General features: G+C 44.5%; 1 protein-coding gene across 1 annotated transcript in view; it reads left to right on the forward strand.

The window, feature by feature from the left end:
* The window catches only part of LOC115626578, a 93,588-nt gene that overhangs the window by 42,854 nt on the left and 37,759 nt on the right, over positions 1 to 12,975 (forward strand). Inside the window, exon 9 of the mRNA XM_030521959.1 lies at positions 876 to 1,020. Within this exon, the coding sequence (XP_030377819.1) occupies positions 876 to 1,020 (145 nt within the window). The remainder of the gene's footprint in view (positions 1 to 875; positions 1,021 to 12,975) is intronic.

Here is a 12,975-nt window from a genome sequence, read left to right on the forward strand (position 1 = left end):
AAGAAAGATCAAAATCAGTTCACCCAGTCAAAATTTCTGAAAAACAAACATAAAAAAAGAATAAATAAAATGAGCACTTTAATTTATTTTCGTCTATTTTCCGCCGTTATTTTTAAATTTTCTTTATTGATTTTGTTTCGAAAGTTGGACTCAGCTGTTAGTATTCGTATTTTGAATTTAAATTCTTTGAGCACCAACAAATTGTTGCTGTCTCAGCTACGTTTTTATGCCGACTAGATCAACCTAAAGTGCTTCCTTTAAAAACTATCGCTGCTCCCTGCACACTTTTAACACTAAACTAACACACACACACACGCACTCTATACATCACTCTCCCTTGCTAAACTTTATGGGATAAATAAACTTGTACATATCTGCATATTTCACACCTTTCTGTAGACTTTTAACAACTTTGGCGCCTTGGTGGGTGGGCAGAAGCGCAAAAAAGTGCCGACACTGCAACCACAACGCTGTTGGGCGCTAAAAATGTTGTTAAAAAACATTTTTATGGCCCTTAAACTACACAGCACAGCACAACACACAAACTTAAATACACACATGGACTGCAACACAAACACAACTAATTATGTGCTGCTTTGTTGCCGTCCTATAAAATTTATAATACCCACACAAGCCACATAAAACCCAAACACATGCCAATAAATTTTAAATTGCAACATAAAATATTTCGACAAATTTACACACGGCATAAATAAAAGTGCAGACCCACACACACATTGAAAGAATACTTGAACAAGCAGTGACTCAAGAAATCTCAAAACTTAATTAATGCAGCAAAAAATGTTCAACTTACAACTACATGCATATTTTCATTACGGTTTCTCTCTTTGTTTTTCCTTGTCTGGCCATTATAGGACGACATATCGAAGAACTCCACACGCTCCGAACTGAGCTTTGTGCCCACCACAGACGACGATGGCAAATCGATAACGTGCCGTGCAGAAAATCCGAATGTGAACGGCCTGTATTTGGAGACCATGTGGAAATTGAATGTCGTTTGTAAGTATTACAAATTGTGTTTAAGTATTTGCTGTACACTCTCTCTCTCAAACACACACACACACACGCATTTCAAAAGCCGAAAGGTAGACAAGCTGCAAATTTATTACTCCCCCCCCATCGCACTCCGCCATCGAGCCAACCACCAAGTCTAGCAAGAACGTCTTGCGGCCAAGAACGATGCCAGCAGTGGCGATGTCGCCGTTGAAAGCCTTTAAAATGCAAATAAATCAAAGACAAATGACAAATTGTGAATAATTTGCCAAGCCCCAGAAGGTAGGCAATGAAATATATGCGCTGGTAAAATGTATGGCAGCCGCTTAAATTAAATGGCCCAACGTTTGTACACGAAGAATACAGAAAAATACAGAAGAATACAAAGGGGACAGAGAGGAAGGCAATAAAAAAAAGAATACTAGACCAAAAAGCAAGAAGTTGGCCATCATGTTTTCAATTGGCCCATTTCCAAGAAATCACAAGAAATCGACCAATGCGGACAACGTTAAGTCGCCGCCAATAGTTAACGCATTTCTTAAATGAAGAATGATAGGGTACATTGAATACTTTAAATTGTTTTTAACAATTAGACGGATATGTGGCAGACCCATGTTATAGTAACATATATGACCCATTCCTCCATCCATAAGAAATTTGAAAACTTCTGTACGATTACAGCTAGAGAACCCACAACTATGTTCAGCTTATTTGTTATTATGTTAATTCGATTAGTGCAAATAATTAGTCTTATTATATTTCTATGTATAAATTTAGCTTGCTGTGAAGACATCTTATATCTTTTCAATCATTTGGGACTATACTTTATTACTAATTTTGTTATTTTAATACGACTAATTTGCTTAAAGTAGTTTAGTTCGAAATTACGATCCAAGACAACAGATTGTTCGTTATAAAATGAATTTGTATACCTAATAATTACGCAGCTTCTTATACTTATTTTTGAGCAATTTTCTTACTTGTTTCTAAAACTAAATTTATTGACAAAAATCATGGCTTTAATCAGTACAAAGTTATTATTTAGTTATTCAAATAAAAACTTCAATAACTTAATAAAAGAGAGTTGAGCTCTATGGGGTTCGATATTGAAAATGTAGTGGGGTGGACGCTGTGTAGTACCAAATGCAGAGGACGAGTTGATGTGGTGATGGTGTCGTTTATTGTTTCAATTAAAACTTCACAGATTAACTTAAATCGATTTGGGGGCGCGCATGCGCTGACTTCACACTTGCGATACAATGCGAATACTAAAAACTAAGCCTAATCTAAACTTATTCTAAGCCTCTGCTAGGCGGTCGCCGGTGTGGTGAATTCAAAGTCGGCAGCCGACGACCGACGGACAGTACGCACTCCTCTTACGCGAACATTCCGCCCCCCTTGCAATACATTGCAAAACAACGTGGGGACGGCTTGGGAAGCGCTTAGCCGCTGCAGAAGCCGGACAAGATCCAGCCGAAGAGGGTGTTCTGAGCGACGGGGATTTCGGCTTGACCCGGCAACAGCCCTTGCTGTATGATTTTTGGGTACACATCAGCGCCGAAGACCAGGAAGACCGTGGAAGGCCGGTCAAAATTGGGGTCCGCCAGTGACAGATGCGCGAAGTGGCGCCGAACCGACTCGCCCACTGCAGCCGAGGGGGTCCGGTGCTGGACCTTGGCCTCCACCTTCAGGATCACCTCCAGTTCGGTGGAAGGGCTGTGCTTGGAGCGCACCAAGGCTGAGCAGGCTTTTTCGGCACCGATCGGGACACTGGCCAGCTTCAGGCCTTTGGCGAAGGATTCGCTGATGCGGCTTACAGGGCTGCAGGGATCCAGGAGGACGCGGACGTCAAACCATTTCCGCCCTGAACCGACTTGGACGACAGCCGTGGGCATGACCAGAGTTTTCCCGTGTTGGAGGAGTGAGGAGAGCGTAGGAGCCTGTGGGACAGGCAACGAGGACGGCGCTTTGGCGGACCGCCTTGGAGGCGTGCCTGCACGGCCTCGTCCGTGTTGGCGCGGCAAGCGCTCGACCACGACCGGCGCTCTGGCGGACCGCCTGGGAGGGGTGCCTGCACGATCGCGTGTTGTCCCACGATGTGCGTGCTCCCGCATGTGGAGCAAAGTGTGGTGGTCCTTTTCGCAGATCCGACACCGGTCACCGCTCCGACAGTCAGCTCCAGAGTGCTCGTGGGCCAGACAGTTGGGGCAGTACTGATTAATGAGCACTGCCCTAAGCCGCTTTTCCGCATTAAGCCGCAGGAACCGCTGACACTTGCGGAGGGGATGGACTCCCCGACAGACTCTGCAGCGGAACGAATCCACTCCCATGCGACGCTTGCTCCCGTGCGACCGGTTCTTGTGAGGTGCCATGGTTGTGGGAAAAGAGCTGCACGAAAAAGCGAGGAAAAACATTAAAAAATTATGCATGGAAACGGACGTTGGGAATGTTAGTCATTGGACAGTGGAGCTGTCCTCGAACGGAAGGAAGACTAATTTAACGATGGGCCTTTTGATGGTGCCTCGTGCAGTCCGAACTTCGACTACACGGACTCTGCCATCCGAGCCAGGAAATGTGTCTTGAACACGGCCCAGGCGCCATTCATTGGGAGGAATGTTATCTTCCTTTATGACCACCATGTCACCTGATTGGAGATTCCGCGCGGGCTGTTGCCACTTGCTGCGCTTATGGAGCTCCTTCAGGTACTCGTCTTTCCAACGAAAACAAAACTGTTGGTTTAAGGCCTTGAGACGACGCCAACGGTTGACAATGGAGACTGCGTCTTCTTGGATTTCTGGCTCTGCCAAGGAGAGAAGGGGGCCACCGGTCAGGAAATGACCTGGAGTAAGAGCCAGCAGGTCACTGGAGTTCTCGGACATCGGAGAGATTGGGCGTGAATTAAGGCACGCCTCAATCTTGCAGAGCAGCGTGGACATCTCCTCGAATGTGTATTTAACACCGGAAGTGTGTTTGTAGAACAGAGCTTTGAAACTCTTGACACCGGCCTCCCACAAACCACCCATATGGGGAGCACCGGGCGGAATGAAATGCCAGGAGAGGATCTGTTGAGGATAGGATGCAGTTATGCAAGCTCGTGTCGCCTCAAGGAAATCACGATCCAACGCTTTTGCCGCTCCGACAAAGGTCGTGCCGTTGTCAGACTGGATTTGCGTTGGACATCGCCGTCGAGCCGCGAAACGTGCAAAGGCTGCCAGGAACCTTTCGGTCGTCAAATCGGAAGTCGCCTCTAAATGGATTGCTTTTGTGCTGAAGCAAACGAATACGCAGACGTATCCCTTCGTTATGAGGCAGGCACGGCCAGTGTAGTTTTTAATTTCGAAGGGGCCGGCATAATCAATACCAGTGTGGGTGAATGGCGGAGAGAAAGTGCTCCGTGGTACTGGTAGCTCTCCCATCAACTGTGTCTGGAGCTTCTTTTTGTGGATAAGGCACACCTTGCACGAGTTGATAATAGACTTGACCAGGACCCGCAGCCTCGGGATCCAATACCTAGATCGGACGAGGTTAATTGTGAGTTGGTTTCCTCCATGTAGAGAAAGCCGATGAGTGAACAAGACCAGGAGACGAGAAAAGCAACAACTGTAGGGGAGCACAATAGGGTGGCGTTCATCATAGCTCAATGTCCGAGAGGCCACCAATCGACCACACGATCTCATGATCCCGTGTTCATCCAAGAAGGGATTCAAATTATGGACTGAGCTTGACGAGGACACCGGTTGCCTTTTCTCCAAGGATTGGAACTCTTTCGGATACTCCCTTCGCTGAGTGCATATGATGAGGGCCCGTTGAGCTTCGACCAGCTCAGTGCTGCTAAGCTCGCTGGGCCGTTGGGGACGTGCCTTCCGGCATCGTGGGCTCAAACGAAGAACGTACGCTGTGACCCGAAGAGCTCTGCCGAAGTCAGAAAAACGTTCGAGGAAGTCTGCAGCTGGTGGCACTTGCGCAAAATGGCTTCTAATGGTGCGCTTCTCCATGTCGGTGTCAAGCATCGGGAGACCCAAACGGGGCCATTCTGCATGAGGGTACTTGAGCCAATCAGGGCCATGCCACCATAAGGTATTTGACCACAAGTCCTGCGGAGACGTACCGCGGCTTGCCAAATCCGCCGGATTGTGCTCGGATCGCACGTGTGACCACTTCTCTGCGGCGGAAGCAATCCTTGCAATTCGATTGGCGACGAAGGTCGTCCAAGTGCAAGCTGGCTTGCTGAGCCAGGCCAGCACAATCGTCGAATCCGTCCAAAAGAAAGTGTCGTAGCTGCTAAGGGGGAGATTCGGCAGGACGGCAGCAGCCATATCAGCCAAAAGGACAGCACCGCACAGTTCCAGCCGTGGCAAGGACACGGTCTTAACCGGAGCCACTCTCGTCTTGGCTGTGAGGAGATGCACTCGCACATCGTTGCCGAATTGAACCCGGACGTAAAGCGCGGCTCCATACGCGCGTTGGGAGGCGTCACAGAAACCATGGAACTGGAAGGATACTTGGGGTTCATAATTAAGCCATCTCGGTACGCGGATGTGGTTAATTTGGGGGTACTCCTGCAGGAGCTCGTTCCATTGACGATGCAACTGAGGAGGCAACGGGTCATCCCACCCGATCTCGCTCAGCCAAAGCTCTTGCATGAACATCTTCGAGCGCAGGATAAAGGGAGCCAGCCAGCCCGCTGGATCGAATAGCTTAGCGACATGAGAAAGGACCTCGCGCTTTGTATAGGAGGATTGTAGTTCAACCTTGGGAACTACAAAGAAGAATTCATCTGTTGTGGCTTTCCAACGGACTCCTAAGGTTTTTGCTGTGCTGGCATCTTCGAGATCCAGAAAATCAACGCACAGCATGTGCTCACGAGGCACATCTCGTAGCAACTCCCGATTGTTGGACGTCCACTTTCTTAAAGGAAAGCCAGCGGTGCCCAGAGCTTCCCGCAGCTCATTAATGGTCGCCACCGCGCTGCGGATTGTATGTGCCCCCGCTAGTACGTCATCCACGTACATAAAGTTGGAGATCACTTGGCTCGCTAGCGGATATTGTGTGTGGATGTCTTTGGCAAGTTGCTGTAAGACTCGAATGGCCAAAAAAGGGGCGCAATTTATACCAAAGGTGACTGTGCTCAATTCGTAGTCACAAAGATCACCATCTTGGTTGCGGAAAAGAATCCTTTGAAACGGCGTGTGTTTGGGATCTACAAGAATCTGGCGATACATCTTCGTGATGTCGGAGCTAAACACATACTTGAAAAAACGCCATTTCAAAATTTGCATGGTGAGATCGGATTGTAAAACCGGACCTGAATGGAGGACATCATTTAGGCTCTTGCCGTTAGAAGAAGGGTTTGAGCCGTTGAAAACTACCCGAACCTTGGTAGTAGTACTGTCAGGCTTGAGCACGGCATGGTGAGGCAGATAGAAATTGGCGGATGCGGTATCGGGAGCGACTTGTCGCATATGACCCAGATCAAGGTATTCTTGTACCACTGAGTCATACTGCTCTTTCTGAGAGACGTTCTTCTTCAACCGAAACTCGTTTTTCAGGAATTGAGCCAGAGCAATGGATCGGGAGTGCCCCAGATCAATGTGATCAGGATCCTTGAATGGTAAGGTGACCACATACCTGCCGCTCTCTTCTCTTCGTGTAGTACGGACAAAATTTTGTTCGCATACGGCATCAGATTCCTTCATCACTCTGCCTGGAAGATCCTCCACCTCCCAAAATTTGGTGAGAAGATTTTCTAACATGCCGTCATGGCTCACCGCCACGTGAGTGGAAAACGAAGCGAGAGACTGCACGGGGCTCTGGGTCACTGGACCACTTAGGATCCAGCCGAAAATCGATTCTTGCCCAAGGAGAGTGCCACAAATATTCTTCTGGAAGCCGCCTAAAAGAATCGATGGGAGGATATCAGCGCCAATCAGCACGTCAATCTGCGAGCTTCTGTGGAACATGGGGTCAGCCAGCTGAACATTTGGCAGGTCCCTCAAGCGATCTTGAGGAATGGTGTACGAGGGAAGATTTCCTGCCAATTGCGGAATTACGAAGGCTGAGGTCTCGACGTGCAACCTTGGTTTAGTTGGCGATGCGAGCGTAAAATGGCAGAGCTTGTGCGCTTGGGCGGATACAGCTTGGTTAAGGCCCGAAACTTGGGCTTGCACCGATTGGAATGGAAGCTGTAGACGATTAAAAAGTCGCTCGGAAATAAATGTGGCCTCTGATCCGGAATCGATCAGGGCTCGCGCTGTATAATTTGTACCCAAATGACCAATGTCAACTAAGGCGGTGCCCAGCAGGACATTTTGGGAACTGGCAACAAAATAAGTATGAACCCTTGCTTCGCTATCGGATGTGGACTGTATTTGTGGCGTGGAGGACTGAGCAGCCGGAGGAACACTGGATGCCACAACAGACGAAGGGGAGGCACGATGAAGTAGAGTGTGATGCCGTCCCTTACACGTAAAACAGGTGTGCGCACTACTACACTCTCGTAGTTGATGTCCTCTCGCAAAACAATTTAGACACAGTTTGTTCTGCTTGATGCAGGCAATCCGGTCTGTGATGGACATTGCCAGAAAACGAGGGCACATTCGGATGGCATGGTTCTCCTTGGAACATATGTTGCATGCCTGTGGCTTGGCCTTGGTGGATGGAGGTGGTTTCACGCTAATCTTTGCCTCGAATGAATTGAGTTTCTTAGGCGGCCCGTCCCTTCTCTGAGGCTTGGAATGGCTTTGGTCCTGAAAACTAGACGCCGACCTCTCGTCGTCCATTGCCTCAAGGGTACGGTAGCGTTCAACCAAAAACGTGTTGAGATCCGCCCATTTTGGAATTTCCGTTTTACTTTTTAAGGATTGCTCCCACAGGCCTCGGGTGACCTTGGGAAGCTTGCGCTCGCAGAAAAAACACAAAATAGGGTCCCAGTTTTCGGTTTTTACCTTGGAATGTTCCAGAGCAGTAAGACACCCTTGAATGGTGCTTTGAAGGGCTTTGACAGCTGCTCCAGACTCTTGGCCGATTGTGGAAAGGCCGAACAAAAGGTTGAGCTGGCTATTAACCAACAATCTTTTATTCTCAAAATGCTCTTTTAAATTCTCCCAAGCGGACTCAAAGCCGTCATGTGTGAGCGGGGACTTAGCAACAATGGATTTTGCTTCTCCAGCAGTTTTGGCATTGAGATGGAAGAGTTTCTCAATGGGAGTGAGCCTCGGATTACTAATAAAAACCGCAGTGAACAAATCACGGAAAGTAGGCCACCGTAAAGGATCGCCACTGAAAACTTCAATGTCGACCGGAGGGAGTGAGCAGCCTCTGTTGCTGGTCGCAAGATGAGGTGACAGCAAGGGCTGGCTAGGTGGCTTACTGGCGGCAGAAAGGCTGTCAATGCTCTCGCTGAGCTTGGCGGTACACCTTTCATATATCAGATAGCAGTGCTCGTACTTCTTCAGGACTACTGCAAGATCATGCCTGCTCTCTTCAGTGGCCAACGCACTTAGTGATCTTGTGCATTGATCACACTCCTGTTCTACTTGTGCCCATAACGACTTGACTTGGTCTCGGCGAGTATTGAGGATATACAGGGATGACTCGCATATTGAGGCGGCGGACATCGTAGCCTCGAAAGCGCTTAATCTGTCGCTCACGAGGAGGAAGGTGTTGAGCGACATTTGGCTGGTCGATCTAGACTCCTGAGACACGGACCTTGTCCTTTTTTTCTCAGTAGGAGCAGTCTTGGCTTCGGAAACAGAAGCCTTGGAATTCGCGCTTGATGCGAGCGGCTGAGTGGGACTGGCCCTTGATGTTGAGGCGGATGGAACGCTTAAAGTAGCTAGCGCTGGCGTGGAAGGTGTATCGGCTATGTTCTTTTGCTCTGAAGCCTTAGCCTGATCCCCTGCTGGCATAGTAAACGTTGAAAAACGGACTTGGACTGACTATGTTGGGCGGCGCTACGAACGGAAAGCCTCGGATTGCTTTCGTAAATTTTTTTTAAAAAATAAAAAAAAAATATTTATACGGCTCCAATATTTCGGATTGCGAAAGGACAAAAAAAATATGTAAATATTTTGCGCGGGCAAAAAAAACGAGGAAAATATATTTCAATCAACGCCGCGGTTGGTATTGGACCCAAAATAAACGCTTGTACAAATTATGGATAATTTGCACACGACCAATTAATTTGGAGGAAAAATTAAATTTAATAAAATATAAATTTTGCCCAAGTGCCGAAGAAATCCAACGATGATGTCCAAATATATGTATATGTGGGCCACAGAACGCAATTAGATGAGGAATTCACAAAAACGAAAAAATATTTTTTTCAAAAAAATTGCAAGGGCAGGAGCATACATAAAAATCGCAACACCCGGTCCGTATAGGGTATGCGCATGCATAAACGCTGCGGAGAGGAACAGCTGGCGGTCAGTCTACACGCTTATTGTTTCAGCTGCGCTCAAACTGACGCTGCCAATGCACTGCTGCAGCGAGACGTTTTTGTGTGGGTATGTGTGTGGGTGTGAGCGCCAGAGAGCGCTAATAACGGCCGAAGAGCGAAGGCGTGGTGAAAATATTGATGAGCCGAGGAGCCGGCTTATCTTAAGCGCTGGAAAGTTTAGCAAACAAGACAAACGACAAAAGCCCAAAAAATATGTATGTACATATATGTATGTATGTATGTTGCTGATGTGAATAATAATGTTGCTAAAGATTTGGGAAAAAACTTATATGCAATATAATAATGCGGAGGTAAATAAATAAGTTGGTTTATTTGGCGGAAATTGTACAAGTGCAGTGCGCGGGTTGGATAAATGAAAGAGAGAAATATAAATAATAATGGGCGCTCCGTGTGTAGTGTCTTAACTTAAGCGTGTATAGGCCAATTATGTGTGGAATTGAATATTAATAAATGCCTATGTGAATTGTGCACTTATTAACACTCATATGTTGGCACAGTTGGGTTTGAGGCACAACACAATATGTTCGCTTATACACGTTTGACACTTAAGACCTTTGGACCTTACAACACGGCCGAGTTTGAATTGGAAATTCGAAGTTCGCAGGAGTCTCTCTCTCAAAGGCGGGAAAAACAGTATGGCGACTTATATATCTATATGTACATATGTATACTTGATGTAAGATATGTACATAAGCTACATATAAGCCGCTACAATTTTTCCTTTCTTTTGATTGCACTGGCACTTGCACTTGTAAATTGCTTTTTTTTCGGAACGCACTTGGACAGTGCGGTTTAGCAATAGTAAATGGATAATTTACAGATGGTACTTAACACTTGAATCCACCGATGCTAGCTGGGAGGACTTCAAAGCAGCACAAGACGAGGATGAAGGTTGGAGGTGCAGCAGACAATATCCGGCTCGAAGGACCAATGAAAATGTAGTGGGGTGGACGCTGTGTAGTACCAAATGCAGAGGACGAGTTGATGTGGTGATGGTGTCGTTTATTGTTTCAATTAAAACTTCACAGATTAACTTAAATCGATTTGGGGGCGCGCATGCGCTGACTTCACACTTGCGATACAATGCGAATACTAAAAACTAAGCCTAATCTAAACTTATTCTAAGCCTCTGCTAGGCGGTCGCCGGTGTGGTGAATTCAAAGTCGGCAGCCGACGACCGACGGACAGTACGCACTCCTCTTACGCGAACAGATATTAATAAAAATCTTCACAGCAAAGCATTAAAAAGGTTTCTGTAATTGTTAATATAACTGCAAAGGCGAATTAAAGCTTTCACTGTTGTCGGTAACTAAGAGCCAGACTTCAAATTATCAAATGAATATCTGTAGAAGCAGCAGGAATAAAGAAGGGTGAAATCCTAGCAGGCTATAATTTACAGAAAACCAAAACTGAAGGTTGTGAAATTTAAAATTGAAATAAAAAATAGGGCGCATTATGCATGACCCCCTGCAGCCTTAAATAAGTTTGCGAGCAGTCACACTTCAGCCTCTCCATCCTAATCTAACCTATCCTCCTATAACTGCAGGCTTAAATATAATTATCAAATTCATAATTGTTATATTTGTTTGCTTTGCGAAATTCAAATACAATTTCCAAAAAGTAAAATGCAATTATTTGAAAAGTATCCCAGCTTTCCTGCTACATATTTATTGATTAATCAGTACATCGACAATTGTTATTTAATTGTACATAAAGGAGCGGCACGCGCTTTATTCATTAAACATTTACTGCAAGCTGCGCGAATATTGTCGGGGGTCCTTGTTCCTTCTTCCATAAAATGTAGCCGGCTCTCTAAAAAATTACCGGCTACGCTTTACGTTAAAATAACGTGTTATTATGTATTTTTTGTTAAGCGCCACACACACATACACACACACACACACTTTGTTACCTTTTTCTTCATGTACGAGTATTCCTTGTATTGTTGTTTTGTTTTTTAGAATATTATTTTTTTATTTGTTTGTTTGCCTGTTTTACTTCTTCCTCTTCCCCCGCTGTTGCTTCCGTTTGTGCATTGGACTGCGACTGGATGTGTATGCTTGGAGCAAATAAAGTTTATGATCGGCACGTACAGTTCATACACGCAAACTGATAGACACATACATACATATGTGCATACAATCATACTTATATACTGTGCTAATACATACATATCGACGCTCTGGCAGGCACTCGACTTTAAGTTCGTGCCTTTTTTGTTTCGTGAGAGCAACAAATTTTACAGCACAAATAAATTCTTTTTGAGCAAATATTTTTTCGTTTTTAATTTGGCTTATGGCAATAATTTGTATACGAACATGATGCCATAACTTGTTCTTATTTCTTTCGAATGGAAATAAGTGGAAACGTATAGTATATAATTGTTCGTTCAGGGAAAAATAATTCAAAGCGCCGTCTTGGAGATAGCAATAAAGATGCAGCTTAAAGTCTCATTAATTTAAAAGAACAACTTTTATTTTTGGATTAAAGTGGATTTTTTTAACTTAAAGATAAACAGTTTATATAAAAATATGATAAATTTGTATAAAGATCAGCTGGTAAAGTGTGTCGATATGTTTTTGTGTAGTTGTGTTTCATTTTTGTTTAGCAACAGAGTACTCTTTACCTTGGGAACGTGTAATTAAATAAATTATTAAGTATATAAAGTTTTAGCTATTGCTCATAATTTTTATTGTTGATGTTTAATGTTTAAACGGATTCAGGAAACTTTCTTGTTTGACGTTACTTTTGTTTGTAATGCTTTCTGCCGAAAAAAAAACATTCACCTGTATGTTGTACGGGAATAATTAATATATATATATATATATATAAACTGAAAAATATTTTTTGTTTGGAACAATCGAATTGTACAAGTATGTTTTCTTAAAGAAGATTAATAAACTCGAATCAAAATGCAACTTCGACAACAAAAAATTATCATTATTTAACGACAAAAAGGTATTGATTTTATATAAATGGATTAAGTTCAGTTAAGTTTTTAAGCAAAGAAGCTTAAAAACAATATAGATATTGATGATTGTGTTTGTCGGTGCAACAGGAATTGAATTTCAAAATTGGGAATTGGAAGTTCGCTTTTGGTGACCCCGTGAATGGGAATTCATTCTTTTCGAGGTCGTTTCTATTCAGCTCTGTATATCTTTTGTTAATCATCATTTCAAAACTCAGCAGACCATGTTAGGAAAATCGAAATCAAAGATAAACCAATCGCATTACAACGAAGAAGTACCTTTTAGAAACAACAATAATTTCCATTCCATCATATATTAAAATTAAATCGCGTTAGGCCTGTAATTCTAGCATTTGAGTGCATTTTTTCATTCATAGATAGAAACAAATTTATTGTTGCGCATATGTACATACATATATAGTACGATATCTTTATCGGGGGGACAGCAGCAGCAACTCACGCGCTTTATAAGCCACCCACGCGCTTAGGAATTTCGTTTTTGAGAATTCTTAGGCAGAGCACGGCATTTATTGTC

This window comes from Scaptodrosophila lebanonensis, unplaced genomic scaffold (genome assembly GCF_003285725.1).
Source record: "Scaptodrosophila lebanonensis strain 11010-0011.00,11010-0021.00 unplaced genomic scaffold, SlebRS2 tig00000085-arrow-pilon, whole genome shotgun sequence".
Taxonomy (NCBI): Eukaryota; Metazoa; Arthropoda; class Insecta; order Diptera; family Drosophilidae; genus Scaptodrosophila; species Scaptodrosophila lebanonensis.